This window comes from Ranitomeya imitator, chromosome 2 (assembly GCF_032444005.1).
Source record: "Ranitomeya imitator isolate aRanImi1 chromosome 2, aRanImi1.pri, whole genome shotgun sequence".
NCBI classification, from domain to species: Eukaryota; Metazoa; Chordata; class Amphibia; order Anura; family Dendrobatidae; genus Ranitomeya; species Ranitomeya imitator.
Genome location: NC_091283.1, coordinates 365,380,733 through 365,399,583, shown reverse-complemented (window position 1 = coordinate 365,399,583; position 18,851 = coordinate 365,380,733). Strand labels below are relative to the sequence as shown.

General features: G+C 40.9%; 1 protein-coding gene across 1 annotated transcript in view; it reads right to left on the bottom strand.

Moving 5' to 3' along the window:
- Positions 1 to 819: 819 nt before the first annotated feature.
- Positions 820 to 18,851, bottom strand: part of LOC138663883 (oocyte zinc finger protein XlCOF22-like) — a 36,274-nt gene continuing 18,242 nt past the window's right edge. Inside the window, exon 5 of the mRNA XM_069750251.1 lies at positions 820 to 3,386. Coding sequence (XP_069606352.1) covers positions 2,029 to 3,386 — 1,358 coding nt within the window. The 3' untranslated portion in view covers positions 820 to 2,028. The remainder of the gene's footprint in view (positions 3,387 to 18,851) is intronic.

Below are 18,851 nucleotides of genomic sequence, written 5' to 3'. Positions count from 1 at the left end.
TCAGGAACGAGACAAGACACAGAGACATGGACACAAGCCAGGGTACGATGCCCCTCTGGGTGGCAGACATAGGCCAGGGTACGAAGCCCTGCTTGGTGGCTACACAAAAAACATAGGCCAGGGTACTAAGCCCCACTGGGTGGCTACACAGGACACAGACCAGGGTACAACGCCCCCCTGGGTGGCAGACAAGAGAGATTAACCGAGACAGGGCCTGGCGCCTCAGCAGCTAAGAACTGACTGAGGGAGTAAGTTGCACAGGCCCCCACCAATGGGTGGGGATGTCTTAAATACAGGAAGCCTCATGGCGATTGGCCAGGGACACCTTAGCAAGGTGCACACAGTCTCTATAAGAAACAAGAGTTGCTGGCGCCGCCCCCCTATACACACAGACAGAGCATGCACAGAGCAGACAGCAGACAAGAGGCACACTGCATGGAGCTGGCAGCAGAGAGCAGTCACCACAAGGCCCAGAGAAGTAAGAGAGTTTGAGTGTAATGCAGGTGGGGGATGGGAGGCAATGCAGTGATGCCAGCAGGGTTGTTACAGTATAATGTGCCACGAAAAAAATCACTGGGATTTGTCGCAACGTTCCAGAGTTACCACATAAAGTGACACTGGTTAGATTTTAAAAAATTTGTCTCTGTTACTAAGAGGTTAAAATCAAATCCTCTTAAACCTAATAATATGGGGAATAGAAAAGGGAATCAATTCCCAATCATGGTGAACAACTACTATACTTAGCACGGAAAGTTCTTTTAAAAATATGGATCCCCTCAGATGAACCTACATAGAAGGAATGGATCATAGATGTAAATAGTAACTTGCAACATGAATGTTTATTTTTGTAAAATACATACACTAAAAAAATTTGTCCAGATATGGAAATTGTGGATTTAAACAAACGGTAATGAATGGCAGATCACTGGGCATTAGGAAAAAAGAAGAAATGTTGGGTATTTTTTCGGTGGTGTGGGGGTCTGTGTCACAATACCCTTGTCCATATAGTGAATACATAAATATATAACAATATGAAATATTTAATGCTAATGTTATATTGCATTATAGATAACAGATGTATTTTAGGAACTACATATATTTTAATTCTAATGTAAGTTCTAACTTGCTATTCCTTTCTCATTTATGTATTTGCCATTACTGTGCCTGTCTCTGTTTTCTGTTGTTTTGCACAGTGTGATAAAATATATGGCTTCTCCCCTGTGTGAGTTCTCCTGTGTATAGCAAAACCTCATTTCCCTGGAAAACATTACCCATATTCTGAACATGAAAAAATTTTCTCCACTGTGCGAGTTCTCTGATGTCTAAAAACATGTGATTTAACTTGAAAACATTTTTCACATACTAAACATGAATATTTATTTTTCCTTGTGTGAGAGTGTGATGATGAGTCATTATTCATGGGCAAGCAAAGAGACAGGGTAGTCAGGAGGCACGAGGTCAGATATCAGGGGTACTCTGAATACAGATAGGTAATACAAAGGTGCGGTCAGGTAACAGTCCGGGGTCAAATGCCAGGAGGATTTGTCAAGACAAGGGAGTATGACAAAGACATATAGACCATGTCCCAAGTCAGATACCTGAAGTCAGAGTGTCCAAGGCAGAAAGGATAATCCACAAGAATAGTTAGAACAAATCATCTGAGGTCATCAGCAAGATAAAGAAGCCAGACACAGCTAGCACACACACCCAAGTTAAGGAAAGCTACAACTGATCCTGGACTGCAAATCACAACCTAGCTAAATTGCTTGAAAATAATGAAAAATGAGAGGTACCTGGGGAAATACCCAAAGGCTACATAAGATTGAGCAGCAAGGCTGTCAATCAAAATGATGACAGCCCAGCATGCTCCAGGATCAGGTTGTATGACTGGACCATCACTCATAAAAACCAACAGCCCAGCACACTCCAGATCCTATAGGGCGGCTGAGCTGTCACTCAAGGGGACCCTAGGCCAGAGTCAGATATGAAACCGTGACAGTGAGTTCTCTGGTGTAAAACAAGACCAGATTACTCTGCAAAACATTTCTCACATTCTGAATATAAAAAAGGTTTCTCTCCTGTGTGAACTTTCTCATGTCGAACAAGCTTTGATTTCTGGTTAAAATATTTCCCACACTCAGAACAAGAAAATCTTGGCTTCTCCCCTGTGTGAGTTCTCTGGTGTGTAACAAGACTTGATTTCTCTGCAAAACATTTCCCACATTCTGAACATGAAAAAGGTTTCTCCCCTGTGTGACTTCTCTGATGGACAACAAAATGTGATTTCTGATTAAAACATTTCCCACATTCTGAACATGAATATGGCTTCTCCCCTGTGTGAGTTCTTTGATGGACAACTAAAACTGGTTTTTGATTAAAACATTTCCCACATTCTGAACATGAATATGGCTTCTCTCCTGTGTGAACTCTCTCATGTCTAACAAGCTTTGATTTCTGGTTAAAATATTTCCCACACTGTGAACAAGAAAATCTTGGCTTCTCCCCTGTGTGAGTTCTATGGTGTGTAACAAGACCTGATTTCTCTGCAAAACATTTCCCACATTCTGAACAAGAATGAAGTTTCTCCCCTGTGTGAGTTCTCTGGTGTATAACAAGACCTGATTTCTCTGCAAAACATTTCCCACATTCTGAACATGAAAAAGGTTTCTCTCCTGTGTGAGTTCTCTGATGGACAACTAAATTTGATTTCTGATTAAAACATTTTCCACATTCTGAACATGAATATGGCTTCTCTCCTGTGTGAACTCTCTCGTGTCTAGCGAGCAAGGATTTCTGTTTAAAATATTTCCCACATTCAGAACAAGAAAATATTGGCTTCTCTCCTGCATGAGTTCTCTGGTGTCTAACAAGTCGTGATTTCACTAGAAAATATTTCCCACATTCTGAACATGAAAAAGGTTTCTCCCCTGTGTGAGTTCTCTGATGGCCAACTAAATGCGATTTATGATTAAAACATTTCCCACATTCTGAACATAAATATGGCTTCTCCTGTGTGTGAACGCTCTCATGTCTAACAAGTTCTGATTTATGGTTAAAATATTTCCCACACAGTGAACAAAAAAATCTCCTCTCCTTTGTGCGAATTTTTTTATGAGTAACTCGAGACATTTTGAGGGAAAACTTATTTCTATTTTCTGCACTTGATAATGGCATTTTTGCTTTAAGAGCAGTTTGACTGTTAGTCCATGATGAATCAGAAGTTTGGACCTGTTTAAGAGGATCAGATGATAGATCTTTACTGTGAAAGTATGATGGTATATCTGAAGTAATGGCATTCATTTCAATTAGATCTTGTGTGATATCAAGGTCATCTGACTTAAAAATTGCAGATGTCACTTGTCCCTCTGATCTCCAGGTATAGTCATCTGTCAAGAATAAAAAAAATATATTTTTGAATAAAATATCCTTAAAAAATACATTTATAGAACATTTCTAAAATATACATAGAAATTGCAAGTGATGCAGACAAAACCAGTTGACAATCAAACAATAGACCTCAGAACACGAACGAGTAGAGCATAATGTGCAACACTTTTTTCAGCTTCCCAAATAGTGGAATAACACACCAGCAAAAAAGATTATGTAGGCCAAAATAATACTAATAAAAACGTACCTGATAAATGGGTCTCGGCAAATGCCAACACAATGGGAAAAAAATATATTTTTTTGCAATATTCAGATTTTTTTTTTCCAAGACTTTAATAGAAAAAAATACACTATCAATGTTTGTTATCACTGTAATCAGACTGATGTGGACAATTATGTTTTCAGCCATTTTTACAGAAAAATTAACGCTGTAAAAGCAAACCCCCCAAAAAAGGCATCATTGCATTTTTTAAGATTTCGTTGCACCTAGAATTTTTTTCAATTTTTTTGCTTTAGCAAAAGGAATAGTGTCATTCAAAACTACAACTTGTCCCGCAAAAACACAAGTGCTAACACATCAACAAGAGAAAAAAAGTTATGAGTCTTGGAAAAAGAACAAGCATAACACAAACAGTGCAAAAATGAGAATTACTCAGGTCCTTAAAGGGAACCTGTCAGCAGATTTTGCTGCTATAAGATGTGGCCACTGCCTTTCAAGGCTTATCTACAGCATTCTATAATCCGGGGAGTGGAGGATGGGGAAAAACCGAAGTTAGAGGAGGAAAGGGAATTATCACACTTACAGCGGGTACAGAAAGTATTCAGACCCCTTTACATTTTTCACTCTTTGTTTCATTGCAGCCATTTGGTAAATTAAAAAAAGTTAATTTTTTTCTCATTAATGTGCAATCTGCATCCCATCCTGACTGAAAAAAAACAGTAAAGTAGAAATTTTTGCAAATTTAATAAAAAAGAAAAACCGAAATATCACAGTCATAAGTATTCAGACCCTTTGCTCAGACACTCATTTAAGTCACATGCTGTCCATTTCCTTGTGATCCTCCTTGAGATGGTTCTACTGCTTCATTGGAGTCCAGCTGTGTTTAATTACACTGATAGGAGTGTGCCTTTCCAAATCAAGTCCTATCTATATAAGACCTTACAGCTCACAGTGCATGTCAGACAAAATGAGAATCATGAGGTCAAAGGAACTGGCCAAGGAGCTCAGAGACAGAATTGTGGCAAGGCACAGCTCTGGTCAAGTTACAAAAGAATTTCTGCAGTACTCAAGATTCCTAAGAGCACAGTGGCCTCCATAATCCTTAAATGGAAGAAGTTTGGGACCACCAGAAGTCTTCCTAGACATGGCCATCCAGCCAAACGGAGCAATCATGGGAGAAGAGCCTTGGTGAGAGAGGTAAAGAAGAACCGCAAGATCACTGTGGCTGAGCTCCAGAGATGCAGTAGGGAGAAAGTTCCACAAAATCAACTATCACTGCAGCCCTCCACCAGTCGGGCCTATATGGCAGAGTGGCCCAATGGAAGCCTCTCCTCAGTGCAAGACATATGAAAGCCCGCATGGAGTTTGCTAAAAAAAAAACACATGAAGGACTCCCAGACTGTGAGAAATAAGTTTCTTAGGTCTGAGGAGATGAAGACAGACCTTTTTGGTGATAACTCTAAGCAGAATGTGTGGAGAAAATCAGGCACTGCTCATCACCTGCCCAATACTATCACAACAGTGAAACATGGTGGTGGCAGCATCATGCTATGGGGGTGAAAGAAACATGAATGTGGCCAAGTACAGAGATATCCTGGATGAAAACCTCTTCCAGAGTGCTCTGGACCTCAGACTTGGCCAAAGATTTAACTTCCAACAAGACAATGACCCTAAGCACACAGCTAAAATAACAAATAAGTGGCTTCAGAACAACTCTGTGACCATTCTTGACTGGCCCAGCAAGAGCCCTGACCTAAACCCAATTGAGCATCTCTAGAGAGACATGAAAATAGCTGTATATGATCCAACCTGATGGAAATGGAGAAGGCAGAATGGCAGAGGATCCTCAAATCCAGGTGTGAAACTTGTAGCATCATTCCCAAGCAGACTCATGGCTGTACTAGCTCAAAAGGGTGCTTCTAATCAATACTGAGAAAGTGGTCTCAATACTCATGACCATATGATATTTCAGTTTTTCTTTTTTTTTAAATTTGCAAAAAATTTCAACATTTCGCGGGGGGGGGGGGGGTCAAAAAAATTAACTTTTTTTAAATTTACAAAATGGCTGCAATGAAACAAAGAGTGAAAAATTTAAAGGGGTCTGAATACTTTCCGTACACACTGTACAAACCCAAGCAACAGTCACATATAAATCCACTAAACTCCTAATATAACCACCAAACAACAATCCTCCAATCCATGCAGCATAAACTAGCTCTGACGATATGTGTCAGTCAGGACCCAGATTATATCGTGGATAGGATTGGCTAACTGTGCTCAGCTAAGACTCCCAGAGTTTCCAACATGGCAGATTAATTAACCCCGTTACCCTCAAGAGTGGTTTGCACATTAATGACTGGGCCAATTTTTACAATTCTGACCACTGTCCCTTTATGAGGTTATAACTCTGGAACGCTTGCATGGATCCCGGTGATTCTGACATTGCTTTCTCGTGACATATTTTACTTCATGTTAGTGGTAAAATTTCTTTCATATTACTTGCATTTATTTGTGAAAAAAATGGAAATTTGGCGAAAATTTTGAAAATGTTGCAATTTTCCAACTTTGAATTTTCATACCCTTAAATAACAGAGATATGTCACCCAAAATACTTAATAAGTAACATTTTCCACATGTCTACTTTACATCAGCACAATTTTGGAACCAAAACATTTTTTTGTTAGGGAGTTATAAGGGTTAAAAGTTGACCAGCAATTTCTCATTTTTACAACACCACTTATTTTAGGGACAACATCACATTTGAAGTCACTTTGAGGGGTCTATATGATAGAAAATACCCAAGTGTGACACCATTCTAAAAACTGCACCCCTCAAGGTGCTCAAAACCACATTCAATAAGTTTATTAACCCTTCAGGTGTTTCACAGGAATTTTTGGAATGTTTTTTTTTTTTAAATGAACATTTAACTTTTTTTCACAATAAAAATTACTTCAGATACCCTTGGTAAAATAAAACAAATTTTAACAGGAGAAATTGGGACCCCAAACGTTGTTGTGCAATTTGTCCTGAGTATGCTGTATTGACACCCCTGCAATTCTGTCAGATAATACTCATTTTCTTCCTGAAAATGATTGCAAACACAAATTATTTGGTATTATTATCTTCATTTAATTTGTCTTAAATGAAAAAGCACAAAAGAGAATGAAGCAAAAACCAAAACATTGATAATTTCACACAAAACTCCAAAAATGGGCCAGACAAAAGTATTGGCTCCCTCAGCCTAATACTTGGTTGCACAACCTTTAGCCAAAATAACTGCGAACAACCGCTTCCGGTAACCATCAATAAGTTTCTTACAATGCTCTGCTGGAATTTTAGGCCATTCTTCTTTGGCAAACTGCTCCAGGTCCCTGATATTTTAAGGGTGCCTTCTCCAAACTGCCATTTTTAGATCTCTCCACAGGTGTTCTATGGGATTCAGGTCTGGACTCATTGCTGGCCACCTTAGAAGTCTCCAGTGCTTTCAAACCATTTTCTAGTGCTTTCTGAAGTGTGTTTTGGGTCATTGTCCTGCTGGAAGACCCATGACCTCTGAGGGAGACCCAGCTTTCTCACACTGGGCCCTACATTATGCAGTCCAGTGCCAGAGGCAGCAAAGCAACCCCAAAACATCTGGGAGCCTCCGCCATGTTTGACTGTAGGGACCGTGTTCTTTTCTTTGAATGCCTATTTTTTTTTTCTCCTGTAAACTCTGTGTTGATGCCTTTGCCCAAAAAGCTCTACTTTTGTCTCATCTGACCAGAGAACATTCTTCCCAAACGTTTTAGGCTTTTTCAGGTAAGTTTTGGCAAACTCCAGCCTGGCTTTTTTATGTCTCGGGGTAAGAAGTGGGGTCTTCCTGGGTCTCTTACCATACAGTCCCTTTTCATTCAGACGCCGACGGATAGTACGGGTTGACACTGTTGTACCCTCGGACTGCAGGGCAGGTTGAACTTGTTTGGATGTTAGTCGAGGTTCTTTATCCAACATCTGCACAATCTTGCGTTGAAATCTCTTGTCAATTTTTCCTTTCCGTCCACATCTAGGGAGGTTAGCCACAGTGCCATAGGCTTTAAACTTCTTGATGACACTGCGCACGGTAGACACAGGAACATTCAGGTCTTTGGAGATGGACTTGTAGCCTTGAGATTGCTCATGCTTCCTCACAATTTGGTTTCTCAAGTCCTCAGACAGTTCTTTGGTCTTCTTTCTTTTCTCCATGCTCAATGTGGTACACACAAGGACACAGGACAGCGGTTGAGTCAACTTTAATCCATGTCAACTGGCTGCAAGTGTGATTTAGTTCATTGCCAACACCTGTTAGGTGCCACAGGTAAGTTACAGGTGCTGTTAATTACACAAATTAGAGAAGCATCATATGATTTTTCGAACAGTGCCAATACTTTTGTCCACCCCCTTTTTTAATGTTTGGTGTGGAATTATATACAATTTGGCTTTAGGACAATTCTTTTTGTTTCTTCATTTATGACAAATTAAATGAACATAATACCAAATAATTTGTGTTTGCAATCATTCTCAGGAAGAAAATGAGTATTATCTGACAGAATTGCAGGGGTGTCAATACTTTTGGCCATGACTAACGCAGAGCCGTGAAAATTATTATTATTTATTGTTATAGCGCCATTTATTCCATGGCGCTTTACATGTGAGGAGGGGTATACATAAAAACAAGTACAATAATCTTAAACAAAAAAAAAAAAATTTTTTTCCACAAAAATGATTTTTAGCCCCCAGATTTGTATTTTCCCAAGGGTAACAGGAGAAATTGTACCTCAAAAGTTTGTGTGTACGCTGATACCCCATATGTGGGGGTAAACCACTGTTTGGGCACACGGCAGAGCTCGGAAGGAAGGAGCACCGTCTTACTTTTTTAGGCCCTGGGAACCATATAATTGTTAAAAAAAGAAGAAGAAAGAATTAAAATAATAAATCGTTATATTCTTACCTTCCGGCTTCCCTCGCAGCGTTCCCGCTCCTCGCGATGCTTCTGTTCCCAGTGATGCTTTGTGGCAATGACCTGTAATGACGTAGTGGTCTTGCGAGACCGATACGTCATCTGGGGTCATTGCCACGAGGCATTACTGGGAACGCGATCATCGCAAGGAGTGGGAACGCTGCGGTGGACGCCGGAAGGTGAGAATATCACAATTTATTATTTTTTTGTATTATTTTTAACTTTTAGATCTTTTTACTATTGGTGCTGCATAGGCAGCATAAATAGTAAAAAGTTGGTCACACTTGTCAAACACTATGTCAATCAGTTTTCAGATCGCTTGGAAAAGGTTTGCATTCTGCAAGCTAATTATGCTTGTAAAACGCTAGTGTTTAGCGGAAAAACCCACGGCACAGTTGCGGAATTGCTGTGGAAATTTCTGTGGCAATTCCAGATGTGTGCACATAGCCTCATCCTAATGGGAAAATGGAAATAAATATTTTTTTATTTTATTATTTTTACCTAACTAAGGCGGAGATGAGATAAAGGGGGGATAAAGGGGGGTTTGATTTACTATTTATAGCTGGTTTTTATGTTTGGCAGCTGTCACACACTAAAAGACGCTTTTTATTGCAAAAAATATTTTTTGCGTTACCACATTCTGAGAGCTATAATTTATCCATATTTTGGTCCACAGAGTCATGTGAGGTCTGTTTTTTTGTGGGACGAGTTCACGTTTTTATTGGTACTATTTTCAGGCACATGACATTTTTTGATCGCTCTTTATTCCGATTTTTGTTAGGCAGAATGAACAAAAACCATCAATTCGTGAATTTCTTTTCGGGGGCGTTTATTCCGTTTGGCGTTTGTTAAAATTGATAAAGCAGTTTTATTCTTCGGGTCAGTAGGATTACAGCGATGCCTTATGTATATCATTTTTTTATGTTTTGGCGCTTTCATGCAATAAAAACAATTTTATAGAATAAATAATTATTTTTGCATCGCTTTATTCTGAGGGCTATAACTTTTATATTTTTTTGCTGATTACGCGATACAAGATGACGTTTTCGGTGGTACCATGTTTATTTATATCCGTCTTTTTGATGTGTGTTATTACACTTTTTGTTCAGCGTTATGATGATAAAGCATTGATTTTTGCCTCTTTTATTTTTTACGATGTTCACTGAAGGGGTTAACTAGTGGGACAGTTCTATAGGTCGGGTCGTTACGGACACGGCGATACTAAATATGTGTACTTTTATTGTTTTGTTGTTTTGTTTTTTTATTTACTGTAGTTTTCGCTTTGTAAGATGCTCCGGATTATAAGACACACCCCAAATTTTGAGGAGAAAAATAGCAAAAAACTTTTTTTTTTTTTTTTTTTTTATAAATTGGTGGGGCTTCTTATAATCCATGTGTCTTATTGCTTACCGGGGTTTGTGGCTGCGGTGGATCAGGGTCGCTGCTGGAGGAAGCAGGAGTGGAGCGTTGCTGCAGGCTGGGATGAGGGGGTGTGCAGGTGTCCTGTGCTGCAGGGCGGCTCCTGTGCTGAAAGGGTGTCTCCGGTGCTGCTGGGAGCTCTGCCAACATTTTGTGAAAGGCCAGAGCCCTTCGGCAGTTCGTCCATGCTTTCCTGTGCGGTGCACTTCGGGAAAATGGCCGCCGGGAGGTGGCGCATGCGCAGATGAAGATCTTGGGACCAAGATCTCGAGAGATGAGATCTCAGTGCTGAAATCTCATCTCCTGAGATTCCGGCGGCCATTTTCCAGGAGTCCGTCACACAGGAAAGCATGGACGAAGTGCCGGGGGACTCTGGCCTTTCACAAAATGTCGCCAGAGCCCCCAGCAGCACCGGAGCCTCCAGCATCACCCCGGGCAGAAGCGGACAATCCCTCATCTCAGCCTGTAACGGTAAGCAGTATATCCACTTTATAAGACGCACCCCCATTTCCCCCCCAAATTTGGGGGAAATAAAGAGCGTCTTAGAAAGCGAAAAATACGGTACATAAAGAAATGTATTTATTGGAACAATTTTTTTCTTTTCTTTTTTTTACACATGTAAATATATATATATTTTTTTTACTTTGTCCCAGGGTGGGACATCATGCTATAGTGTCAGATCGCTGATCTGACACTTTGCACGGCACTGTGTCAGATCAGCAATCTGACAGGCTGTGTTGCAGGCTTGCCGACACCTGCTCTCAGCAGACGCTAGCAAGCCACCTCACTGCAGGACCCGGAAGGCCCCCCGCGGCCATCTTAGATCCGGGGCCTGCAGGGAGGAGGACAGAGGTGATGCTCCGAACAACGCGATCACATCGCGTTGTTCCGAGGGTCTCAGGGAAGCACGCAGGGAGCCCCTTCCCTGCGCGATGCTTCCCTATGCTGCCGGAACGCTGCAATCATGTTTGATCGAAGTTCCGGGGGTTAATGTGCCGGGAGCGGTCCATGACCGCTCCTGGCACATAGTGCCAGATGTCAGCTGTGATAATAAGCCGACACCCGGCCGCGATTTCCCGATGAGCACGGCATTTTTAGAGTTTTTAACAGAGAAAATATCTTAGAGGCTCTTGAAGGTAAAAATATCAGACCTTTCTGTATTAAATGGAACCTGTCACCAGGATTTCCCCCATATAAATTACAGCCACTACCATTACAGCCTCTTTTACGGCATACTAGAATGCTCTAAAAAAAAAGTCCCAAATCCACTCAGTAGATCCCAAAAAGATTAATTAAACCTACTGGTAATTTGATTTCCAGATAGTCCCTCAGGACAGGAAACCGGAAGGTAGTCTGTCCTTGACCTATGCAGGTACAGGATCACAGAGAGGTTAAAATGCTGCTCCCACCTCTATCTTCCAGGGTCTTTCAAACTACCAAAGAAGGGTGTGTGCAAATGGACTACATGAACCAACAGAATCCTCAGCAAGATAAAACATAAGGGAGGAGAAAGAATGGTGCCATCCTCTAGGACTACCTGGACATAGAATTACTGGTAGGTCTAATTGACCTTTTCCAGTACGTCATTCCGGACAGCACACAGGAGTAAATACCAGAGCAGAAGCAATGGGGAGAGGGGAGTGGTTGCAGAAGCCTTAAAAGACCATGGTCCCGGGCAAGAACTAGGCTAGATATAGTAACTGATCGGTACAATGAGAAGAAAATCTAGACAATAGAATCAATTTATCAAGCAGTTGAAAACCTATGAGGTGCATCTCCAGGGCCCTAACCAGGAACAATTTGCCTGGTTTTAGATCCATAATACCCCAGAACAGCAAAGCTTTGATGAAACAGATTAGAAGGATAAAATCTTTGGAAAGATACATTACCATAGTGAGTGTCTGATACTGTATATGTATAATGTCAAATGTTCAGCACAAGAGATAAGAGAAGGTGCTTGGTGATACTCAGTTATCACTCAAGTATTAGCGTGCTCGGATGTACTCATTATTCGGAGAGTATTGAGTGCTGATCGATGAAAAACTAATCCTCGCACTGCATGTTTGGCGCCGGTGACACAGACAATAGGCATGAGGGGATTGTCTGCGTGTCACTGTAATACCGTAGCCATCTTAGTTGTGGCATTACTGTGATTTGCTCGCCGTGTGACATCATTAGGGGCTATAGAAGGACAAGCGAAACACGGTTTGGCACACTGAAACCATTGCACAGCTCTTTGACACTTTGTATTGAAGGTAGAGAGTGCTTGTCAAGGCCTGTGTGCACAGTATTACGAATCAGAGGCCTGTAGTGTTGATACTGGTGCTGAAGCTGAACCTTCAGACCAACAGCTCCTCTAAGAGCTAATCGTTTGCCGCACATACAATCTGCATTTAACTTAAAAAGGGAGAGAGAGTCACAGGAGAAAGATATATATCACACCCAAAAATCGTTGAAACATTTTCCTGGGCTACATTTCTCAGCCATACGTTTCTAAGCTTTTAAAAATTTGTTTAAAAATGGATTGAATTTTAATGTTATCCATACGCTTTCACGTTCTGTTTCATTACGGTGGAGTAAATTCACAAAAACAGCTTTTACTGCTGCAGTTGACCAATGTTTTTCTTTTCTTAAAAATAAACTTGGTTTCAATAGACCTAGCAATTACAATATGCGTAAGGCATGCTTTAAAGGACAGGAAAGAGAAGTGCGGATGATGGTACACGCAGATGCCAAGGATGTGGGGAAGGTGCGACTATGTATGTTGCTGGAGCACAGGAAACACACCAATCCATGACACATAGGTTCCTGTCCCACTTTGCAGAAAGACACAGTACAACACTTCTGAAGCTAGAGCAGTGCGAACAGATGGCTGAATAGCAGATGCTTCCAGCAGGCTTGGCAGCACCACCCAGTCTTCTATATGGTCCAGTCTCCAAGCCTAAAGTCTTGATCACTTAATCCTCACTCGGATCTTTCTTCCTCCTACCATGTTGAGTCGCAGGAGACTGGTGATCCCACATTAGAACACTCCGAGGTGCTCTTTACAACATTTCTTGATTGTGGCCTCTCAACCTGCATGCTCCAATAGGGACAGGATGACATGCTGTTTAGTGATGTACAAAAGTTAGAGCAGCAATGGCCACAAGAACATGACAGTGAGAACTGGCAAATTTGGCATAAGTTGCAGGATGATGATGATGAGACACAGTTGCCCCTAAGTCTTCTTATTATTAAGTCATGAAATCAGGAGGACCAGTGTGTGGTAGTGGAAGGCGAGGTGGTGGATGACGAACTCACTGACCCATCCAGGGATGCTGGAATGCAGAGAAAGCCCAGCAGCGCTGAGGGGGAGAGATTGGCCGCACTCAAACAGACAGGAAGAGGCAGTGGGGTGACCAGAGGGACAAGGTGGAAAACTGTTCTGCAGAGCACCAATACTTGTGCATTTCTCATTCAAAGTGTTAGGTGTTCCCCTGTTTGGGACTTTTTTTAAGAGAGTTCTGAGAGTAACAAAATTGTCATTTGCAACCTGTGCCATGCCAAGATAAGCAGGGGCATGACCACTAGGAACGTAATCACCACCAGCATTAGGTTAGGTACATGTCATCTACGCACCCACTTTGGTGAGTCGAACACCTGGGTTCATGATTGGTGCCACTGGGTGACACCACGGCCTCTTCCCCTGTGCTAGGTGCTACCCAATTCCACGTCCAAAACACTGAAGGTGATTGCCCTCACCCTGCACATTTGGCCTTCGATCATCAGGCACTTCCAAATCCTTGTTCCAGCCCAGAGTTCAGCTGTCAGTACACCAGGCCTTGGACCAGAAAAGTAAATGATAAACGGGCACATATACAGGCTGCTTGCAGTGGAAATGTTGCCATTTAGGCTGGTAGACATGGAGGATTTCTGCTGACTCATGGAGGCAACCGTCCCTCGTTATTCTTTCCCCAGCCGCCACTTTTTATCCCAGTGAAGGGTGCCGCCTTGTACCAGCACATGTCCAGGAACATCACCTGTCACCTTCACCATGATAGACCATGATACAAGGAGAACTTTGCATTTTTTCCTCCTGAGGTGGAGAGGTCTTTTAAAATGGTGCTATATGAGAAGGCCATTGTGGAAAATATGTTGAAAAAATTCCTAGCAACAATGCTAGCGGCAGGGGACAAACTTCCTTGCCCAACCAAGGAGGAGAGGCCAGGCAAACACAGCAGAGGCAGGAGTACAATTTCATAACTCCAGCCCAACGCCCAGAGCCTGATTACAGGGAATTTTTGACAACGAGGGGATAGTTTTTAAAGATGGTCAAGCAATACCTGGTCGACGAATCCATCGTATTCCCCAATTCAAACTTTCAACTATTGGCTCTCAAAGCTGGACACCTGGCAAGAGCTATCCCTCTATGCCTTGGATGTGTTATGCTGCCCTGCCACTATCATCTTGTCTGAGCGTTTTTGAGTGCCGCTGGGAGGTCATAACAGACAGGCTCTTTGGCCTGTCAACAGAGGATACAGAGATTATTATTATTATTATTTATTTATATAGCACCATTGATTCCATGGTGCTGTACATGAGAAGAGATGCTCACTGTCATAAAAATAAACAAAGCCTGGATTAGCCCACAATTTTAAACACCACGAAATGACAGCAGCACATAAAGTGTTTGTAATATCCAATATTATAAATTACATATGCCAGTTGTTGCCTTCTGTTTGGCTTTGCACTTTCTGTAATGCCTTTATGACTGTATAAGTACATAACTACTTTTTCAAAATATTTTCTTTAGTTTTATTATGGATTCAAAGACTCATTCATACAGTTTAACACCGTTATTATTGCATTACAGTGGTATATAAAATGTTAAAAAAGCATAGAAAAATAGCTCAGGATTAGATTACTCATCTATGCATTGCTTTCTGTCACATTTTGGTGGTATATAACAGTAGATAAAATCGTTAGAAAATGTTGCTTGTTTCTTCATATTTCTTACCCATACACTAGTTCTGGGGTACATTTTTGTGATATAAAAGACTCCAAAAAAATGTTTAAAAATGTTGCTGTACAATATTACGTATTCCTGGGTACATTTCGATGGTATATAACCATCGAAATAACTTTTTAAAAAGTTAATTATTATATTGAGCACCTATAGACTATTCCGTGGTCTGGAGTACATTTCCTTGGTATATAACCCTCAAAAAACCTTGTTCAAAATTTATCGGTATTAAAATTGGTCAATCATGGGGTATTACATATTGGGTACATTTAGTTGCTATAAAAACCTCCAAAAAATTATTAAAAATTAGTTAAAAATGTATTAGTCTCTTGCTCACCCATAGTTGGGGGGGATATATGGGTACTGTCATGGGTTCTGGAAAAACTGGCTACCGGTAGGTAACCTTGGGGTTTCTTTCACCCATGACAGCACATCTGAGAGATTTCTGGAGAATTGAAACACCTTAGGGAGGGACCATCGCTTGCAGCACCCTTCTACCACAGGTCAAGGTCAGCAGAGGAGAATAGATCCAGTCTGTAGTGCCTGAAGAAGGTACATGGTGAGGACCAGGCAGCAGCCTTACAAACTTGATCAATCGATACCACCGCTTTCTCTGCCCAGGAGGTCGCCACGGCTCTAGTGGAATGAGCCTTGATACTGTCAGGGATCAGAGCACCACTAACACAGTAAGCTAAACTACTCCCTAAATGGCCTCCCTAATCCATCTGGCAATGGTACCTTTTATTACACCCGTAACCTTTCCTATTACCCTGGAAGGCTACAAACAGGAACGGGACTTTCATCCACTGGCTAGTCATAGATATAAACTATAGTAGTGCCCTTCTGACATCAAGATTATGAAACTTCTCCTCCCTGATTTCTTAGGGTTATGTTCAATTTGTCTTTATTAATCAATTTTGAAAATTAAAAAAAAAACATAAAATACTACCAAATATAATATGATCAAATAAGTTACGCAGGACTTAACAAAACTTGTAATAACAATATTCATATGGAAATATAAACTGGTCACTCAACATTGCAGCTGCAAAAAAGAAACTACCTAAATTTTAATATCCGCAAATGAAAAATTATTCTGAAAATTCCAACACAGAGGTTAGAAAGAGAAGAGAACTAAATAAATATTTTTTGGGGGGGTGGGTGGGAGGATTAGAAGGGAAAAGAGTGCTGAAAGAAGGGGGAGGCAACAGGAAGAACGCTTATGGAAAAAGGGAGGGAGCACAGAGCAACAACCCAGTGACACTTCCCGAGAGAACAGCCCATCTATTGGAATAGTTTACAAAAATCCTCCGAGTCCTAAAACAGGATCCAGTCGCTCCACAATCTCCTAAAACTACCATTCCAACATTCGGGGAGTATGGGTTGTTTTCCAATGTCTTGGGATCACTGAATGAGCTGCAGTTAACTAAAATTGGAGACTATCTTTTTTTTGAGAACCAATTGAAGAGGGAAAAATAGAAAGAAGAGCAATCTTAGGGCTAAACTTCAGACTTCTACCTGCAACCAAAAAGTAATTTCAAAATTTTTTTTCCCAGAATGGCTTGATTCTACTACAATCCCACCATATGTGTATCATATTACCACTATCTCTTCCACATAGCCAACGTGTCAGGAACAGATGGAAAAATAGCATGCAATTTTGAGGGATAAAGATACCATCTTATAATAATTTTATAGTTTTTTTTCCTGGGCAGGGCAAGCGAGTGATAGGATTTCTATTTACACGTAAAAACTTTCTCCCACTCCGACTGAGATAAGGATTCCCCAAGTTCCCATTCCCATGCCACCTGATAGCCCATTTTCACCCCACATCCCTCTCTGATTAGATAATTGTGTATAACTGAAATCACATGCTTAGGTGGAGGTTCCTGTAAAAATCATTTTTCAAAAGGGGAAGGTGTGAAGTGGCATAAGCGGTTTAGACCCTTAGAATATATAAAATATTGCAATTGTAGATATTCAAACCAAGAAAGGACTTTGGATGGGTACTGAGCCTGCAGATAATTGAATGATGACATCTTACCGTCAATAAGAACATGATGTACACGGGTGTCCACCACGGCCCTCCAACTGAGTAAATTCTCTCTCAAATAACTGATACACCCAGAGGTACCGTATATTTTTTCTTACAGAAAGTGTGCCATATTTTGAGTGTCTCTACTGTTAAATTATTAAAGCAACCCAGCCTGGAAGCCTGTGTCCACGGAATCCACGGAAGTGATTTGAAGGTATCTCCCCTCCTTGTTCAATCTCAACCCATTGCTTCTTACCAGGGGAAAAATGTCAATCTATAAACAGAGCTATGGTAGAGTCTTGGAAGTATGTTTTAAAGTTAGGAAGCCCTACACCTCCCAATGCTTTAGGGCGTGTTAAAGTTTGCATACAAATTCTAGGCCTAGATCTCCACCACACAAATCTTATCATAACAAAATGAAGCTTATCAAAAAAAAACTGTGGGGAGGGGATACAGCCCTGGTCTGAAAAATATACAGAAATCGAGGTAGAATATCCATTTTAATGGCATTCATCCTTCTGAACCATGATAATCTCAGTTTGCTATATCATCCAAAGATCTTAAGGGTTCGGTCTAAAAGTTTTTGATAGCTAAGAGAGAAAAGCTTGGATGGGTCAGAAGGAATGAGGACTCCCAAATATTTTATGGCATCTGCACACCATTTGAAAGGAAAGTTTGACGTTGCTAAGTAAACCTCCTCATTGGAAAGTGAAATATTCAATGGTTCTGACTTTGAATAATTCACTTTGAAGTTGCTCTAAATCTGTCAAACTCTTTCATTACAGAGGGTAAAGAAATTTGGGGCTGTGATACGTACAAAAGGAGATCATCTGCATATAGTGCTGTTATGTGATTTGCTCAGCCTATATGTATCCCATCTATGTTAGGATTGTTCCTAATTGCATTAGGAAGATGTTCCATCACTAATATATAGAACAGAGGGGACAGGGGAACAGGAATTTACAGGAACTGGAGGCTTTTTGCCAAGAAGAGTGGGCAGCTTTACCATCTGAGAAAATAAAGAACCTCATCCACAACTACCACAAAAGACTTCAAGCGGTCATTGATGTTAGAGGGGGCAATACACGGTATTAAGAAATGGGGTATGTAAACTTTTGATCAGAGTCATTTGGATGTTTTGGGTTGTCATTATGATTTCAAAAAAGAAAACACAGTCATTTGACAATAAATGGCTTCACCCACTAACTGTGAGTGGAGAAAAAGTATTGGTGTTATCATTCATATTCTCTGAAAAAAGGTCAATAAAGCAAAAATTCTGCCGGGGTATGTAAACTTTTGAGTACACTTGTATGTAGCTACCAGCCGGGGGTGAAGGAGTCTTGCTAACATTTATCAGATGTCTCATACATGTAGTGTCTAAAATGTTCTCTTTCTCTATGATATTTCTGATCTAACCACAGTCAGAGAGGTTCTTTTCTTGGATAATTCCCCTAGAATAGAAGATGAAAGCGTTTGTTTGCATAGGGTCTCCAGTGAATGAATCTGCTTCATGAGATTATCTACCTCAATACAGCTCTCATTTTTAAGTCTGGAGCAGTGTGATTAAAATGCCTCTCACTACACATTTTAGAGTCTCCCACTGTACTGGGATGGGGGTTTGATCTTAGGTACTGTATGTACCTGAAGAAAGGAGTATATAGCTTCAGACAACTCTGCAGTGCAAAGGCTACCCTTAAGAAGGTTGTCATTTACTGTAGTCTCCAAGTCCATGAGCGTTAGGACCGAGATGGGAGGGTTAAAGAAAGATAGATTGTGGCATGATCTGACCACAAAATATCTCCTATTTTAGCGA